Source organism: Plectropomus leopardus, chromosome 4, assembly GCF_026936395.1.
Source record: "Plectropomus leopardus strain MGB_pleo_1.0 chromosome 4, ASM2693639v1, whole genome shotgun sequence".
Taxonomy (NCBI): Eukaryota; Metazoa; Chordata; class Actinopteri; order Perciformes; family Serranidae; genus Plectropomus; species Plectropomus leopardus.
Window position 1 is genome coordinate 27,194,601 of NC_142179.1, and position 20,137 is coordinate 27,214,737.

Consider the following 20,137-nt stretch of genomic DNA (forward strand, 5'->3'; position numbering starts at 1 on the left):
AGAAATTACCCGTGAAGCTGGTGGATAGAATGGATGGAAAAACTAACACATACGGATGGATTCCTGAACAGGTCTACTGGGCACAGGTCCTGGGACCCAAACTGTCAGGGGGCTTTCTGGCATTCACCTGCAAAATGTCGATCAAATGAACATGCACCGACCAGGAAGAGACTCAAAATTACCACCAGGAGATGCACAATGCCTACAAAGAGACACAAAATAACAGAGAAATAAAAGACATAAAATTACCTCAAGGACACCCAAAACAACTAAAAGAGATGCAAAACAACAAAAAAGAGGCAAAACCACCACAAAGTCTGTGTGTCTCGCCTGTGTGAGGGACAGGTGGTGGGGTCTTGTGCATGTCTGTGCCCAGGGGCCCTTTGTGTCATGATCCTCCCATGCCTGTAAATGTTGCATATGTGATATTCAGTGCATAGAGAGCCCTGAATTTCACATAAATAAAATTTTGCTTTGTAAAATATATTTGTCTTACTTTGACTTCGCTTCCACCAAACACATCACAAGAAGAAAATCGGCAAGATACTGAGTGAACATAGATGGATTTATTGACCTACAGGCCTATGAGCCCAAAGTGTCAGGGATCTCCCTGGCCTTCACCCACAAATCGCCATTCAAATGAATATGCACTTACCAGAAAGAGACACAAAAAGTCCATAAATAGATGAAAAGGAACGGCAAAGAGGCATAAATGAGTACAAAAATGGGCAAAACAACTATCAAAAGACACAAAATTACCTCGAAAAGCAACAAAACCACCACAAGGAGACCCAAAATGACTACAAAGAGGCACAAAACAACCACCAGGAGACACAAAATGTCCACAAAAAGATGCAAAACCACCACAAAGTCTATGTCTTGCTCCTGCATAGAGGAGGTGGTGGGGCCTTCTGTCTATCTGTGCCCAGAGACCCATAGTCTCTTAATCTGCCCATGGTGCCAAAAGTGTTCAGTTAGCAAAGTTAAAAATTTAACATGCAGCAAAGTTTGTATTCATTACAATCTAAAGTTGGTAAAATTTAAAGGTCAGAAGAGAAGAAACGTCAAAATTGTGGTTCATTTGTAAAATCTGAAGGTCTGAAACACGAAAATGAAAGACAAGATAATAAAAAAGACAAATTATACAATAAAATAAACAGAAATCTCCGTTTATATAATTCCATTTTATATAATATTATCATTACAAAGGTATAAGCCTCATCATAGCATAGTGTTCTCTAAGTATTATTGATTTTCCATGAGATCCCGCTTTAATGAAAGATTATGAGCATAAACATGAACATATGTTTTCAAGTAAGCAGCGTGCCTGTTTTAGAGTCTGCTCCTAATCTTTTACGCACGGCGTCGCGCTTTGCTGTTGCGCACAGCGGTTCAGTCCAATGGCAGCTGTGAAGAGGGAGAATGGGCTGGACCCGTTACTAGGTGGGGTCTATCAACAGTATAAATATACTGTCTCTGCCTCTATAACGCCCCTGGTCGGACCTCACTGAGACAAACTTCTTACCTCCAAAGCCACACGGTAAGACTCTTTCCTGTATTAAAAATCTCTGTTCTGTTGGGCAGCTGTTGGTTTAAAAAGTTCGCTGAAGTTTATTGCGAGGTGTGATGGGTTTAAATCGCCTCTGCGTCAAGGCATTGATGCAACCTTTAAGGGTGTGGTTGGAAATCAGCAGCGACAATTTTTGGTTTTGACGCAAGATGTGTTTCGCTGTTTGGAGTACGAGGCAGAGTGTCACAAAGAGTAAAAAACTAAAGGTGCATTCAAGGAGACCGGATCTCTATCCTATAGCCTACAATATACTGTAGGTTCCTATTAGAGTTGCGCGTGGGTGTGGCCACCTCAACATGCTTGTCATTGTGGAAAACCACATAACATAAACCTACAGTAAATATGCAGATGCTTGTTCTGTCCAGGAGTGGATGAGGGAAAACAAACTTTCTATCTTTTTCCTGCTAACAACTTTTAAAGATAAGAACTAGTAGAACAAATGAAAGAGTGATCATTCCTCATTTGAATACTATCTATCTATAATAAGATAAGTGTACTTTGCTTGATCACATCTTCTCTTCTCCCCCTACAGACAGACTCCACCATGTCTTTGATCCAAAGTTTCTTGCAGCAGACGGTCTACATGGGCATGCCCGATGACTCAGTACGTAACTCTGTGGTTCTGTTCCAGTTGCTCAGGCCAGCAACCCTGTTTTTCCTTTTTTTCTCTTCCTGTGGTATGTCAGTGTGGAAAATTTTTATCAGGCTGTGTTGAGAGCGAGGAAAAGAGAGGAGTGCACAGCAAAGTGAGAGAAAATGAATGAGTGAGCCATTTAAATGTGGAAGGATGCAAGGAATAGGAGTGGAGCACACCAGACAGATAAGATGAGATCTATTATTAAAGGGAAAGGGACTATAAAGATTATATTCAGTGTGAAAAATGACTATAAGTCTTGTGAGAGTGTGACTCATAGTAGCAGGAATCTGCGCCCCTCCCTTTATAAACTCTGCAAACAGAACAAAATGCTACTTCTGCTTTCCCTGGTTTCTTAAAGTGAACTAAGGGGAAAGTTGCATCAGGTTATCCTGCATAATTCCAGTCTGTGCTCTCCAGCTCTGCTGTAAGAGTTCAGTCCAGTCCAGCAGGGGTGTGTGCAGACAACATCATAGTCTTTGAAGGCATGGAGAAGTAGGGCAAAGGAAGTGCCTTAAAAATCTGCCACATCTACCTTCTTTCATGTCTTGTATCTGTCATAATGTAGAGAATAGATGCAGGTAACATGTACAGGGAGTAAAAGCTGTGATTTTGCCGTTTTTAAGGAGCCCATTTGCACCTAAGGAATTTGAAAAATGCATGTTGAAACCCACCTTGTGTGCACCATTCTGTAGAAGTCAAGTATTTACCAAACACACAATAATCTGTGTTATACCTCTCAGGTCCTGGCCAACGAGGGAACGGTGCACGAAGCACCCCATTTCAGCGCCCAAGGAGATGCAGCAGTCTTGGATAAGGCCATCAAGGCAAAAGGTGAATTTAAAATGCACACAGGGATGTTTTGGAGCGTGTGTGAACATGTCTTGGCTTTGCAATGTGTGTTCTGCAGGAGTATGACTTACTGGCCTTTCCTACACCCTCTGCTGGGCATCATGCACCATTACTGTTAACTGTGTAGTTGTCAGTGGTACAATGTTTTTGTTTTTCTTTCTTTTCAATTAGTGCAAATTTCAGTCTTCACTAGTATTGACATTTGAATACCACTGAATTAATAGAAAGGCAATGTATTACTCTGAAAACCACATCTGAATTTCTTTGTTCTAAATTCATTCTTTGAATTTAAAAGGTAAAAATTATTGATTTGCAGTTTCAAAGTCAGATTTTTTTTTTCATTGTTCACAAATTCAGATACAAAAATTTAAGTTTGAAAATTAGAAAACCTAAATAGATTCAGGTTGCTCAGTTTCAATTGGTGTAATTCAGATCTAAAAATTTAAGTCTGAAAAACAGGCAACAGCAACAGCTTATCCCATCCTGGGTATCCCAGACATTGCTATTTGAAATTTTTTACTTGATTTTTTGGATCTGAATTTGACCAACTGAAACAGACCAACCTGCATAATTTTTTTAGTTCTAAAACTTGAATTTTGGATCTGAATTTGTGAACACTGAAAAGATGTATCCAAATTGCCATTCAAGAAGTTTCATATTTTGAATTCAAAGAGGTAACTCAAGAACAAATAAATTCAGATGCATAATTTTCAAAGTAAAACAACAACAAAACAAGTAAAACATTTCAGTGCTTTGAAATCAGGGGTGTTTTATTTTTAAATTAAGTATTCAGTGGCTGTTAAAAATGTAAATACTTTTGACGCCTACTAGATTCCATACATACTGTTTGTTATCTGTGCAGGCGTGGATGAGAACACCATCATTGAGATTCTGGTGAAAAGGAGCAACAAGCAGAGACAGCAGATCAAAGAGGCTTACCAGCAAGCCAGCGGCAAGGTAGTGACAATAAAAATTGAGAGAGCAAGAAAAGTAGGCTTGATTCCAAAGTACACATGTAGTTGTACACACATGATCACAGGCTCTCAAACTACTACATCTGTTGTCCCCTTTTTTAGCCTCTCGATTCAGCTCTGAAGAACGCTTTGAAGGGAGATCTGGAGGATGTGGTGTTGGCTCTGCTGAAAACACCGGCCCAGTACGATGCCCAACAGCTGAAAATGGCCATGAAGGTGCACGCACGCAAATGCAAACAGTCTCACTTAAAAGGAACACTGATATAAATGTATAAATCACTGGTATACTCTGAAACCAGGCTCATTTGAGGTGAATGTTGTGGCCTCACAATCATCTGTTATTTTTGGTGCATAATGAGATCCGCCCACTTCCACATATTCATGTATTGTTTTCTTATTGGGAGGGTAAAATGTGTGTTTGGTTTGATTTGGGCCAGTGAAGAATAAAGAAGTCTATGTCTGTATCAATCTATCGATGCATACATCCATTTTTTCAGGGTCTGGGCACGGTTGAGGAAGTCCTTATAGAGATTTTGGCTTCCAGAACCAACAGAGAGATCCTGGATATAAAGAAAGCCTACAAGGAAGGTGCGTACCAACAAATTTTAAGCATCTTCAAGCCAATGATTGGGAGAAGAAGCAAATAACAACATTTGAAATATTATAGATTTAATTTTTTTTAATTAAATTTTGAACATATTTTTTGTATCAAGATTACAAGAAGGACCTGGAGGATGACATCAGGGGTGATACTAGTGGAGACTTCAGAGCTGCACTCCTTGAACTCTGCAAGGTACAGGAGTGTCTGCACTTGCTTTCTGTCTCATGTTGTGTGTTTCAGGCCTTACTTTTAACAGGATTTTGAAGAGACATGTAGTACAGACACCTATTCATTCACAGGACCAGGATGCGTTACGGACAGTAGGGAGGTGACATAACACTCCCTACACTCACTGCTATGATGAGAGTGACTTTAAAAAAAATAAACAAACCCACTCCCTCGATACACATGCACATGCTAACACAGCACAAGTTTACAATTGGACCTTTTATGGCTTTATGTTTGGGTGTCCTGCAAAGGCCAAAGGTTTGCAGGTTTGTTTAGCAGTGCAAACTCAATATGCTGAACATTCATCGCATTTTTGATAAAGTCAAAAGCTGATTAAAGTGAACTTTAAAGAAAATAAGTTGAGCAGCCTGGTGGGAAAATTAATTCCACATTCAACCATTTTCTTTACATTTAATCTATTTTTTTTAGTGTACTCACTATCTATTGAAGAGCTATTTATTTTTTTAAGCTGATTGACCTGATTTTTTTTTTTTTGTTGTTGTTGTTGCGTTTAACATCTTTTTGTTTTTATTCACAAAAGAATGTAGAAAATGCTCCTAAAATGTTAAGACTGATCAAAATACCAATAATTCTAACAGCCACCACACACTGTATTTTATGACACAAGGATGCTGGCTGTAAAGGGTGTACGATTTATTTTAACATTGGGGGGATACACACAAAATGAAGGGTTTGGGGGCTGTCCAGTAAAACATTTTGAGCATCAAACACTTGCACGCTGGTGAATTTTTATGCACCAGTTTGTGCCTTATTTTTTAACATCATTTTTTTCATTTTGTCAAAATAAAAGTCATCTGCTACTTAAATGTTTTATTTTATGGGGACAAATGCAAATGTCATAAATATTTAGGATGAGGTGTTACATGCTTCCCCTCTGGAATCTGCACCTATGTTGCCTTTGAACGTTTATTTCATACTACACAATTCCTTAACAAATTGGGCTTGAACATGAAGAGTAAGCTACTGGTGAATTAAAGTACATGAAGTGTAGTGCATATGCCATAGCTACCCTGCCCCCTACTGTCCTTGTAGGTGGTCACCTTCCACTGTTGTATAGCCCCCCCCCAAAATAATTTCCTCACATTTAAAGTTCTGGTTGTGTTCAGCACTGTTAAGGTTCTTTGCTCGTCTTCATCCCAGGCAAGCAGGACTGAAGGAGTTTGCGAGCAGCTGATTGACAGCGATGCCAGGGCTCTGTACGAGGCCGGGGAGGGGAGGAAGGGCAAAGACTGCTCTGTCTTCATTGAGATCCTCACCAGCAGGAGTGGCCCTCATCTCCGTAAAGGTTAGCTGGTCACCTTTATACTGCTCAGTAAAATCAGGGGCTCTGAATTCGCAAACATTCTGAAAATATTCTCAGAGAGCTCCTCAGTTTGCCCACAAATTTTCATCAAGGAGTCCTAGCTTAGGAGTGATTTAGGAAAATTCCCATAGCAAGTCTGAGCAAAGGAAATACAGAAACTTTCATGTTTTTGGGGAGATGTGGTTGACCTTGTTGCAAGGTATGATGCATTCTTTTAACAGATGTGATTGGTTGTCACAGACACGCCTTTTTGTGAGCCTGCAAGGTTTGGACACCCAGTGGAAATTAAATTGACTGTGTCACAATGTGGCACTGTGGAAGCATTGTTTGTATGATCACACTGCTGCACTGTAACATTTTCCCAGTTGCCAAATATCTTAGTGTTATGATCATTTTTCTGGCATCATAGCGTTATTGCATTGTGCAGGAGATGTGGGTGCATGTCTGATGAAATCGACCACAAACATCCCCGCATTATCTAATCTGTAGCATTTCATTTACTCACTGTCATCCAGTGTGTAGCGATTTTTTTTCGACCTTTTTGTGTTTCTGCCATTTTCTCCCCTGCTTAAAAAAGTCTTAATCCTCTAAAAGTCCTCCCTCCGACTCCAAACAGTTTTTCACCTTAGGAGTTCTTTTAAGGGCTAAAATGCTTTAGGAATAACTCTTTGTCTGGATCTAATCTTAAGAAATTCTTAGAAAATAATTCTCAGAATTGTCTTTGAATTGTGTCGTTAGGAGCAAATCTTAGTACTTGGCAGCTATGTGAATATTGGCCCCAGTTTCTTCCTTTTTTTTTCTTTGTTTTTTTTTTTTTTTTTACAGTTTGTTCCTGTCAGATCTAACATTCTTCCACTATTTCCTCTGCTTCAGTATTTGAGAGGTACACAAAGTACAGCAAGGTGGATGTGGCCAAAGCTATCGACCTGGAGATGAAGGGAGATATTGAAAGTTGTCTCACAGCAGTAGGTAAGGGCACAAAATTTGACTCTAACTTTATCTGATCATTTATGCAGTAATTACTGCACATACAGACTTGATATAAACTTAAATATGTTTTTAATTAACCACAGTGAAGTGTGCTGGAAGCAGGTCTGCATTCTTTGCTGAGAAACTCTACCTTGCCATGAAGGTACAATATGTATATGCTTCTGCTTACAAGATGAAATGCAAAGCATGCATGAAGCTGTGCTGGCTGCCCAAGACTTTTCCTGACTGACTCTTCTCTGCCCATCCAGGGTAAAGGTACCCGCAAAAACACCCTGACTCGCATCATGGTTAGCCGTTCTGAAATCGACATGAAGCGGATTAAGGAAGATTACAAGAAAAACCACGGCACAACACTCTACCAGGATATTCTGGTAAGCAAACATCTGACCACTGATACTGATAATAAATCCATCCTAGATATCAGAAATTGTTTTTGGTAAACATATAATAATTCACAAAACAAGGCAGCAGGAAACAGTGTAAAGTTTGTATTGAAATTGAATTGACACACTGTTTTCTTTCCTTCAGGATGACACTAAAGGAGACTATGAGAAGATTCTGCTCGCTCTCTGTGGGGGTGAAAACTAATGGCTAAACAACGGGATCAAGGCTGATACAACTGAAGATCCATTAGCTAACGCAGCTATGGAAAATCACCTTTTATCTCTTGACACATATTGTGCCTTATGCTCTCGTGGAGAACTGACATGACTGTCTTTTTTTGTGACTGTCATTACATTTAGAAGATATTAACAGCAATGGGCAAAGATTAACATGGAATCAGCACAGCTTCAGCAGATATATTCTCTCCAAGTTGTTCTTTTTCATTCCAACTTTGTTATCTCAGCATAGATCTGACAGCAGTAGCCAGTAGACCTATGCTTTGGTTTGGACTTAGCTTTACACTCTTTAGATTCTCAAACCTGGTGCGTGAAGAGAAGCTATGTCAGTGTACACAGTGCAGCGGCCATCAGATGTAACAGATCACCACATGCCAATCATATTCAGTGGCTGCAGTAGGCCTACCCTTGAAGGAGCTTGGACAAAATGCAAATAAAGGCTTTGAGTTTGAAGGCCTCTCAGAGTGTTTTTTGTTTTTGTTTGTTTTCATTTTTGTTTTACAATTTCAAATACACAAAATTACAAAAATAACATAGTATACAGTGCAGTGAGAGGCAGAAAATTGAGTGGGCTTATTCAAAGCCTCCACAAAAAAAAGAAAAAAAAAAAAATTAAAACCAAAAAAACAACTACAACAAAAAACCCCACAAAGTATCAGAGGAAATAAAATGACAACATAAAAGTGACAGCAAAATAATAATATGAAGACACATACATATACAACTGACAACAACAATAAAAATTAAAAAAAAAACAAACATTAAAAGCAGAAAAATGGGAATGTGTACTCAAGTAGTGTTTATGAAAGTGTGTATATGCATACATGTATGTTCATCTGAGTGTAGCCTATGTATCTGTGTGATTGTGTGCAGGTTTTATAGAGGATGATATTGGTTTATAGACTCAACTGAATCCTCAGCAATAGTAGTAGTAGGCCACATGTCGCTGTGCACATGCACATTCAGAACATATCAGATAGACATGAACCAACCAGCTAAAAGATACAGTGCCCAGTTATTTATGCACCAAATATAGCACATACTACTACATACAAAAAAAAAAAAAAAAAAAAAGAAAAAAGACTGTAGGAGCACAGGCATGTTCCATGCAGTTTTGTTTACATGCTTTCATAGCTTTGGCTTAGCTATTAAAAAATTCTGATAAGATGAGAATGAATCACAGAGTGAGTGACTGAGAACAGATCTTGTATATCATAGTGTCATTTGGGGACCTAATGTTGCAAGGTTGGGCGTTAAAATATTTTTATTGCACTGGAATAGCCTACAGCCAGCACTAATTATCGCTGATGTTAATAAATGGAAAACAGGCAAATGCCTCTACGTTGCAAATATAAAACTGGCACGATCTCCCCTCGGTTTGCTATCTGCAGAAGGGGGACTGCTGTCACGAAACTGGCAACCTCATAGCTCATTGAGACCACAACTATAAACAAGCGGAGCACCATCTCCGGTTAGCTAAGGCTAAGCTAACCAACTTTCTCTCTCAGTATGTGCCACTATTTATCTATTAACAGATACTGAACTACTTTACTGATTGCAACACAACCCATAATACTATTGACATGTTGTATAAATGTGTTTTTGAAGCTATTCCTGTACTAACATTAGCATGACAGCACGCTAGCTGGCTAACGGTAGCTAGTCAGTCAGTTTGTAACAAACTTAACTGTCAGCAAAATGTCAGCGGTGCTAAGTCACGTTTGTGTTCCGATATAAATTGTTTGTTGAAAACACAAGTGGTTTCTGTTATATTGAACATGTTTATCCATATAAGTCATTTGACTTTGAGAAGCTAACGTTAGCCTGGTTAACGTGACTGATAACTGAGCTGGACACTGAAGCAGCAGCACAGACACATCCTTTTAAGGCTGCTGCGGTAGCTGTGACAGTCTTTGGTCACCCTATATCTTCTATAAATCCAACATTAATGACCCTGAACCTCACTCTGTCTTTTCATTTCAGGTCAGTCAGTTCATCTGGGTCCTCCAGTCCATTTGAAGTGCTCACCTTTAATCAAAAATAATGACAATGACCTGACCAATGGATCACTGCAGTGTGTGCTCAATCAGAGGGTCACTTGTGGAGGTAGATCATGAATGACAAACTAGTCTTCCTGGGCCTGCTGTACTTTGTCCAGGGCATCCCCTACGGTCTCCAGTCGTCCCTGCTTCCTGTTTACCTACGTGGAGCTGGTCACTCCCTCACCCGCATCGGCTTTACCAAGATCCTCTACTTCCCATGGGTCCTCAAGGTGCTCTGGGCCCCTTTGGTGGACCGGCTTGGCACAAAGCGCCGCTGGTTGGTGGGCACAGTATCTGGGCTGGCTCTGACATGCCTCTCCAGTGCTGCCCTGGCCCCAGAAGCACATATCTGGGGAGTAGCAGGAACCCTTTTGGCCATGAACACCTTGGCCTCTGTCCAGGATATTGCTGTAGACGGGGCCGCGGTGGGGTTGTTGAAAGGTCGTGGGGAGCTCGGGTTGGGCAACACAGCCCAAGTCGTTGGCTATAAAGCTGGATCGGTGTTTGCCGGAGGCGGGCTGCTGGCTGTGATCGACGTGGCTGGATGGAGCTGGATGTTTATGCTGCTGACGTTTGTGTATGCTGGTGTGGCTTTGTTTGTGTGGGGGGCCCCTGTGCTGGACGATGAGACTTTGAGGGGCCAACAGGCAGATGGCAGCAGGAGAGGAGGGCAAGGAACAGATGCTATGAGGCCATGGAGAGTGTGGAGGAAGATGCTGGCGGTGCCCGGCACCCCCTGGACAGTCCTGTATGTGCTGACATACAAACTAGGTGAGTCTGATTAACACACACGCACCTGTTCATATTGAAATGAATAGACTCATAAATTACTCATAATTTCTGGAGACCGAACCCTTGTGAAGTTTTACCTCTATATCTTTGCTACTTCAATATCAAAAGTCCAGTGTGTAGTTTTAGAGCTATCTAGCAGTGATGTTGCAGACTGCAAACAACTGAAACTTCTCATGTGGACCCAGTGTGTAGGAGAACTACGGTGGCTGACACAAATACGCAAAATTGCAAATGGACTCATATAGAGACAGTTTTTCAGATTGTCCACTCTGGGCTACTGTGGAACAACATGGTGTACTCCGCGGAAGAGGACCTACCCTATATGCAGATACAAAGAGCTCATTTGAAGTTACTGAATACAAAATGACAGGTTTCCTTCACATTTCCTTATTTTTGGCAGCCTGCCATGATTAAAACAACAGCTGCCACGAATAGATTTTCTTTTTTTTGGAGTAGGAATGTTCATTTGGAGCACTGTTGAAATATATGTACCATTTGGTTATTCAGTGGACCATACTCTTGAAGCACAAAGCGTACTCTGGGCACAGACGGAGAAGCAGAACGCCATGGTGTAAAAGTTTGCATTCACTTACAGCAGCTGCTCCTCTCATAATCTGTTCAGATCAGCTTTGATTGGATCCCCCAAACCCCTGGAGGCCGGAGTGCACTCTGGCACAAACTATGCCGTTTGTAATATTGCAGCGCCGTTCGAATGTACCGTTCGGTTATCCAGAACACTGTATTCTTGGAGTGGCAGAGTGTACTCTGGGTACTGCGTCACTGCGTCTGGGGAGACGGAGCAGCAGAGCGGACTGAATGCATGATGAACTTAACCATCCATTAATTCATATAGAAATAGAAGGCTCTGTTACTTTGAACAACAGCTCCCTCATTTTATTTCAGAGCTTTAGATTAGATTTACGAAAACACCCATACACTCTAATTCAATGAAATGCTTAATGATTCCTATTTTCAGGTGATGGTATACCAAACAAAACCTAATTGTGAATGTAATATACAATTTCTACCCATAGATGTCCCTAAATCCTGCACACTGGGCCTTTGATACTGATATTATGTCTAAACATACCTGATAAAACTATATTCTGTATCAGGGTTGCCTCCAATGTTTTTTTTCATAACTGATTAATCTGTCAAGCATCTTTTTAATTAATTGTTTGATCTATAATATGTCACAAAATGTCAATGATTTTCAGTGTACAATGATATGAAGCAGTGAAAAGCAGCAAATCATATATTGGAATTGGTGAAAACTCAGAGCAGTAGGAGTTTAATAAATAACCAAATAGTTTAACTAATTATCAAAATAGTTTCAGATTAATTTTCTTTAAATCAATTAATTGATCAGTTTACTTATGGTTGCAGCTCTAAGTTTGTGGGGAACCAGTAAATGAAAAAAGATAGGAAAGAAAAAGGAAAGAACAGAGTAAAGGAGAACTCCCAGCTCATCCACAGAGATCATGGAGAACAGTTTATCAGCTTATCACTTTTTACTTGCTCTTTGTTACAAATTATATATATATATATATATATATAAACCTACCTTGAAGTGATGAAAAGTTATATTTCCTGAAAGTCCTCTCTGTTCCACTGTGTGCTTGTCTTTAGTTGTTCCTGCCTGCATGTAGGGCCCAGCTTTCACCACTAGATGTCTCTGTTGGTGTGTCCATGGAGACTGAACTGAACGTGTGTGTTGGAAAAAGTTTGTGAAGTTACGATAACTAAACAGTTGATTGTGTCTCTGCAGGTCCAGTATGTAAAATACTCTCCCTGCTAAGATAAAGCAGATGTTTTTCAATGTCACAGTTATCAAAGTATAAACCTAAGGCACTTGAATAAGAATACAGTGTTTGTTTGAATGCATTTTACGTTCATACAGACAGTTTTGTATGTGAATAAGTTAGTTCCAATAAGAAACAACAAAATTTAAAGTAGTTTTGGATCCGTCAAGCCTTTGTGTGTGTATGTGTGTGTGTGTGTGGGAGAGAGAGTTGATATGACCAGAGTTTGGTGTTTGGTAGCAGAAGGGGATTATATAAGGATTAGAGTGTCTTTGTGTCTGTTGCGTTCAGAAACTGAAATGGAAGACGGCGCATCACGCTGGTGTGTTTATGTGTGTGTGCATGTGGGTGGTGGGAATATAATTGTCTTCTCACATTTGCATAGCTTTCACTTGTGTATGTGCTTGAATGTATATGCCTTTGTTTTTAGATTTTGTGTGTGTGTGTGTGTGTGTGTGTGTGTGTGTGTGTGTTTTTGAGAGTGTTAAGGGTGGCTCAGTAATCGGATGAGCCCCAGCAGACGACACTACTAGACAAAATATGAAGGCTGGCTGGACCCCCTAATCTGTCTAGGGAGCAACCCCCCGCCCCGAAACACTCTCTCTGTCACTCACACACTATCGACTGATGGCCATGATTATGACAAGAATCACTCTGCGTATTTTCTCTGTAGATTCACTAATAGCCTTGTCATATTTTCTTTTGTAGCAGTCTAAATATTTCCCACCTTTGCAGGGAAAAAAAAAGATTGTATAATATTTTAGAATAGGCCGGGATGTGTCAGTGTAATTGCTTCTGTGAGACAGTATTGTTTTTGTTCAAGGGGTGTGTGGTTATGTTTGTGTGAGACCAGTGATCTGCCTGTCTGAACCCCCCTCCCTGCTTCACACACACACACACACACACACACACACACACATCCAAGCACAGACCCCTCTCCCTCATCTATCCCTAATGAACTCTGAGTCTGCGCTTTGCCCAACACTGTGGCCAATCATCGAGTGCCTTGTGTCTGAACTGTGACCCTTGTGCCATCTGAGGCCACGGGCGTGATGAGAGAACTGTCTGGATAGATAGAATTGGAGGGTGTGTGTGTGTGCGTGTGTGGGGAGGGGGATAGTGGGACAAAATGTAAGGGGAAAAGGTCAGTAAACAAGATGCGTTTCCAGTTAGGATTATGCTCAATACCTGTAATGTGGGGAATCAGGCCCCGTTCACTTCAGTGCTGGCAATCTGCTAAAACACTCATCAGTTAAAGCTTAAATGGCAATCCTTATTGTCTTTCAGATATTACAAACAGTATATTTAATAAGCAAGCACACAGCAGTTATTCTCACTCTGTTGGGGTGAGTCTGGGAGATGGTGCAGTCCCCTCAGTGACCTGAGGAGGAAGGGGTGGCGATGTCTTTTATTTCATGGTTTGCACCGCAAAACATAATTATTACATGCAAAAAAAGATATTGCAAACTCATATGTTAATTACTATAATTTGACAATTCAAGGCACATTATTATTTTACTGCTCTTTTGTTATCTATATCAGCACCTAAAATCCTTTGAATTAAAATGTTTTGTTTTGCTAGGCCTTGATTATTCTTACATTGTTTTTTAACAATTAACCACACATCACAATAAGCGATGCAGCAGTGTTGCACACAACAGGGCTGGTTCTTTCCAAAGGCAGTGAGTCGGTAGCCCTGTATGTTTGACAAGAGAGGTGAGTGATGGTGACATGAGGTGGACACTGATGGTGGCTTTCTCTGGGAACTGACCAGGTGGATGGAGAAATGGATGGATGAACACACAAAAAGAAAAGCTGTGTTCCTTTTTAACCCTGTCATCTAAAAAGACAGCTACAAACATTAATGGTAAAATACACTCAGATGCTATGAGGTGCACCTCATTGATATACAGCTCTGGGAAAAAATAAGATAGCACTGTAAAATTACCAGTTTCTCTGGTTTAACTGTAGGTATGTGTTTGAGTAAAATGAACATTTTTGTTTTGTTCTATAAACTACTGGCAACATTTTTCCCAAATTCTAAATATAAATGCTGTCTTTAGAACATTTATTTGCAGGAAATAACAACTGGTGAAAATAACAAAAAAGGCAGTGCTTTTATACCTCAAATAATGCAAACAGGGTCCCCCTGGATCCTTAAAATTTGTCAAAGGCATTGAATTCATTTATCAAAAAACAAGGCCTTAAGTGGTGTTAAAGTGACTTAAAATCTATCTTTAAAAAGTCTTAAAAATGCTCTGACATGGAAAGCAAGATTTTATGAATATTTTTTTAGTGTAAAATCTCAAAATAATTGGTAACATCTATTTTTTGGTTAAGTAATTTAGCCAGTTTTCTACCATCCAAACATTATGGTCTTTTTCAAACTTCAGCCTGGCTCTTCTTTGCATCTTTTTTCTAACTTTATACTTTTTCTATACTTATACTTTAAGGTTTGGTTCAGGTGCTTCATCTAATCAGTGCCTCATTTGGTCATATAAATGAGGTGTGCTGGTGTTGGAGTGGAATGAAAGCACTGCTATAAATGTAGAGATGCTGATCTAAGAAAAAAATTGAAATAATCTATTCATTTTTTAACAGATCTATATTTGGCTTTGATAAAATATTTGACACGGCTTTAATTGTAATGCAATACAGTTTGACAGCACCACAAACTATAGCCTGCAAAGTGACCATAAAGTTGAATTGACACCTCTCTACATCAGGAGGATGGAGGTTGGGAGGGTTAGGTGAGGGATTTGGAGGGGCTGTGTGTTGGGCTGCACTGAGGTTGCCAGTACAGTAACAGAGTCATCAATTCATTAAAAACAAATGCATACAATGTGCTTCCCTGCTAATCTCAAATACTCAAAAAATACCTACTTAATACATCCCAGTGTTAACATGACACCTACAGTCGAGTCTGTAGAGCAGTTCCAAAAACGTGAACACCAGCAGGAGTACGGTGACGATGGTGGGTTTGGTGGAGGTCGTCGAGTTCTGACAAATGAAGGAAGGTGGAGGAGTGAGAATGAGAGAAGAGAGAAACTTGTGGAGGGAGTGAGGGGGTATTATCCAGAGGGAAAAAGAAGGACTGCAGGGAGGGAGGCTGAAGGAGGGGATGAATTAATGAACAACCACCACATGGTGCCCTGAGAGAGACAAAGAGCAAAATGGCAATAGCAATAAACACACTTGTCCATGCAGAGACATATAGCTGCAAGAACTTTCTAGATGTTTAAACACTGAATCCCATTTCTTTTGCCCACACAAATCTCACATAATAAGCTTTATACAAACACAAAGTTGATTCTCTGTCCTAATGATAAAAAAACAGCTTTGTGTGCTTTTGTCAACAGATAATATTTGATATCAGCTTGTTTGTTAGCGTACTTACATTTAATAACTGATGTAAACAAACCTTTAATAGTTTAAAAAGAAAACACTAATAAAATTGTTTGCTGTGTGTTTCAACAGCATATTCATTTGGCAAACTTGAAGCAGGTCCTACTTCTTAAATTATAGTAGTTTGGGTTTATTGATTCATGTTTGATTGTGTCTGTGTATGTATGATAAAAAAAAACCAAAAAAACTTCTGTGACCTTAGAAAGTGCTTTCAAAAAAGACAAAATTAAATTGTAGCATAGCTCAGTTCCCACTGCAATTATTAAGTGCTTTTAGGTACATGGACATAAATAACCCATTTATGATCATGTTGTTGGATTCATGTGCTTGAGCATGTAAACACCATATTCCATTTATGGGGAACCAGAATATGCTAGCTGGAGTACTCTGAAAGAAAGCAGGATGTATACGCCGAATATTAATAACCCGATTTCTCTCTGCTCATGTCAACACCATACCTTGAATATGATCATAACCAGGATAAGCTTCATAAAGGGGTTACTCACGTCTAAAAACGTCTGTGAATATGACGAGGATAGTGTGTTTATTCTGAGACCCTGACTGGATTTTAATATGACATAATTTCTCAGAAAATAATGGCAGAGAGCAAACAATCAACCCAGTGACCTAGGAGGGTTGTTTGGGTGAAGAGATGGTGCTTATCTTGCTTCCACAAATGTATTTTCCCATGTTCATGACCCTTGGAGGGCCACAATGAACTCCTTGACATCTACACTGATCTGCAGGGACTCCTTGTGTGTGTGTGCGTGTGCGTGTGCGTGTGCGTGTGTCAATAGACTAATATGCATTAGGATATTGTGAAGGTGTATATAGACAGGGCTCTGTTTACTGTTTTGTCCCCAGGGAGCCTAAGGAACTGAAAGGTGTGTGTGCATGTATATGCACATAGACATTAGTGTGTGTGTGTTTGTGTGCGTGCAGTACTCAAACATGTAGTATGTATGAGCCTGTCTCTGTTTACTGTGCTCTCGGCGGGGAGTGATAATGTTGTTTGCAGGAGGCCTAAGTGTCGTCAGTGATCTCTCCTGTTCTGCCAGCTCTTTTGTCTAAAGCTGCAGCATGGACATCACGACTTGATCCCTCTGTCCTTGTCGACCTTTCACCCTCATCTCACCCTCATCTCACCTTCATCCTGCTCTGATCCTAGTGTGATCCCTCTCTATACCACCGCACAGCCCCCTGCTACCACACATGTACATTCACACATAGACCTCCTCTCCTATCTAATCGCCATGGAGATAGGTGTTTGTGTCGCGTTTTGAACAGTTAGTGTGTAATTGCACACTAACTTGGAATGACTTTACTAAAACAGCTGAGACTGGCCTGCATGAGAGATACTTTGTGTTGATGAAGGAAAACTGAGCAGCCAGTTCATGGTCTGTTGTCATCTATTTAGGGGCATCTATTAGCAGAAATAGGATGTAGTATTCACAGCCATGTTTTTATTATAAATCCTCGCCTGTAACTAAGAATCGTGTTTTCCTCACCAGAATGAGCTGTTTACGTTCAGAGCAGGTCTCTACAGTAGCCCAGAACTGGTTAAGATAGACAAAGAGTGATTCCACATAGGGCCTTTCCCGTTTTCTCGTCTGCCACTGTAGTTCTACACGCTGAGCACGCAGGATAAGTTTTACTTGGTTGCAATCTGCAGCCCTCATCGGTAGATGCAACTAAATCCCACACACTAGACGTTAACAAAAACTTTTGTGTCTGTTTGTGGTAGTGTTTTATCAAAATAAGAGCAGTTTCCTCATAAAGTTGTTGCCACACTTGCTTGTGTCTTTTGTTTTGCTCAAAATGACAAACATCAGTGTTTAACTGTCTGAGCCATCGGCTGTTTGGAAAAACTCTAGCTTTAGCTCTGTTTGCACTGCTAATACAGTGACCTCTTTCTGTTTTGTGCCATGAAACAGTTTCCTTATGTGCAGTAAAGCTGTCAGCCGATTCTTTATCACATCCATGTTGAACTTGTACTAATTTGCTAGTTAACACACCAATGTTGTTGCCACAAAGCATATTTAATAACTAAGATAAAAAAATCAACCCTGTCTCCCGCCTTTGTGCCACTTTCCCCGTATGAGCATCTAAAAACTTTGTTTCTTATTTCTAGTATTTGTAAGATTAAATATATTGCTTAGATATGACTAAATAAACAAGAAAAATTTAACAAAAAAAATCTGTATTAATTGAGAGTAACACTCTCCAAAATGCCATCTTTTCATGATCTACCATAAAAAAGTTATGCTTGCAGCTTTTTGACAGTGCATCTTTCAGCCAGTACTATGGGTTTTAAATGGTTCTTTTTGCCTGGGAACTAAATCAAATAAAGTACCACTAATTTATTTTAAGAAATCTAAATCACCTCAGAGATGCATGTTTTTTTTTTATTGAAGAGCAACACAAAGAGAAACAAACCCACAATTGGATCATAAGAAAAAGCAAAAACAAAAGCAAAGAAACAAATCTCTTATACATGAAATAACCAAAATTGTTTAAACTTTAGCAGAAAATAAGAGTTTTGTTTGTCTCCATGTCTTTGTGTCAGGGTGCTTGGACTCTGCAGCACTTTTCTAATGATTGACATCATGACGCACCTTTAAATAACTAGGAAAAATACAAGAGCCCTGTCACTTCTCTTGGTGTTAAATTGTTTTGTCTTTTTGTGCTGTCTGCCTCTAATGTAAACATAAACAGAGTTTTCTTTGAGCCTGCCATCCCTCCTCTGTTTCCTCTTCACTAACCTCCTAACAATGTCTCTGTTCATCTGCCTCCCCCCTCCTCTAACTCTGTCTTTAGCTGTCTCCATCCCTTGTTGCTCTCGAATCTCTCCACTCATGTTTAACTCACATCTTTTTCTTTTTAAATTAATGCATTTCGATCGTGATTTCCTGCTCTACATCTCATTTCTCTTGCCCTTTTTTGCCTAATGCGTTTTCTCTTGCTGCCCTTTTCTTTATTTTTGGGTCTTTTTCATTTTTCTCGTTATCACTGACTTCATCTTAGTCCTCCACTTTTCCCTCTTTCTCCCCCGCTCTGCCCCCCCACCCCCCCACCCCGCTCTTGTTCCACCCTTTTCTCCTTCCCCTTCACTCTGCTTGTTTAATCTTTGCGTATGTCTAATGAAATCCCTGCTGAAATGGACAATTGTTGCTTTGAGAATATTTATAGAAAGGAATAATCAGCCTGGTTGTGTTTGTCTGCACGCCCTCCCCCTACCCCCCTCTTTAAAGAAATAATTAGTTGAAGGCAGGACTGTGAAAGCTCGGAGCTTTGAGCTAAACAACAGGCAGACAGGAACGGGAGCACAGAACCATGGGTAAACAACCCAGGCATCATGGGTACTGCTGCTGCCAATGTTTACTTTATTATGACTAATATGGTTACTGCACAGTTGATGCAGCTCAAAACAGTTCAGCACAGAGGATGATGGAGATTAAAATGTGAATAATGCACAGAGAGGGTGTAAGTGTATCAGTGCAGCTCCCATTGGGTGTGTGGAGTGATTGTAATGTGATGTGATATATTATAAAGACGTTCTGTTTGCTTGTTATCTTGGGTTTGACCGCATCATGGGTTGAGGAGTAAAATCTATAAACGCTACTGTCATGTGACTTGTTTATAAAATTGCATTCCAGTTAACAGAATTCGTTTGTTGCGTAGCCCTGGTGCAAACTACATACTGCTCAGTATGTAGTGGCTGATCTTCTGAAAGGGGGCATATGCAGCCCCCTAAGGTGCCACCCAAAGGGGGTCAAAATATAGCATGAGGAAAATGATGGAGTTGACTGTATGTGGAGAGCATTAGAGTAAGAAAAAATTCAAAGGCAAAAGCCATCAGAGCAGGATACCAGAGGTTGCGCAAGGTTTCGCGGCCAATTTTTGTAGTTGCCAAACAGAGGAAATTACAACTCTCAAGTACATCACATGATGCCATGGGGCCTGAAAAAACTTTTTTTCAAAAGACTTACTCTGTGAAAGAGAAATCAGTACATTTTTGAGCATTACAGCCCCCATAAAATGAGTCATCTCACTCATCACAAGATTAGATCGTTTTATCACCATTTAAGTTAGCAGAGTGCTAAACCGGAAGTAGCTGGTTCGGGTGGCGGAGGTCTCTCTTGCGCTTGCTCTATAGGCCCAATGATGCAGATCATTTGGGTAATTTTATACGCAGTAATTGATTCTTTTTGACTTCATGCACCACTGAGCAACTCTCATAGAAATGAGCAGGCCCATCCGCCAACATCTGCCACCAGGCCTCATAATCGGAGGTGCAGGACAG

General features: G+C 40.1%; 2 protein-coding genes across 2 annotated transcripts in view; both read left to right on the forward strand.

The window, feature by feature from the left end:
* Positions 1-1,390: 1,390 nt before the first annotated feature.
* anxa1a (annexin A1a) lies at positions 1,391-8,246 on the forward strand. Its single transcript, XM_042487479.2, has 12 exons — positions 1,391-1,540; positions 2,103-2,174; positions 2,948-3,038; positions 3,919-4,013; positions 4,133-4,246; positions 4,528-4,618; positions 4,744-4,823; positions 6,021-6,165; positions 7,057-7,152; positions 7,257-7,315; positions 7,422-7,544; positions 7,702-8,246. The coding sequence occupies exons 2-12, from the start codon at positions 2,115-2,117 to the stop codon at positions 7,759-7,761; spliced, it is 1,014 nt and encodes a 337-aa protein (XP_042343413.2). The 5' UTR covers positions 1,391-1,540; positions 2,103-2,114; the 3' UTR covers positions 7,762-8,246.
* Positions 8,247-8,384: 138 nt separating this feature from the next.
* Positions 8,385-20,137, forward strand: part of slc33a2 (solute carrier family 33 member 2) — a 29,760-nt gene continuing 18,007 nt past the window's right edge. The window contains exons 1-2 of the mRNA XM_042487478.2: positions 8,385-9,300; positions 9,777-10,606. Of these exons, the coding sequence (XP_042343412.1) occupies positions 9,907-10,606 (700 nt within the window). The 5' untranslated portion in view covers positions 8,385-9,300; positions 9,777-9,906. The remainder of the gene's footprint in view (positions 9,301-9,776; positions 10,607-20,137) is intronic.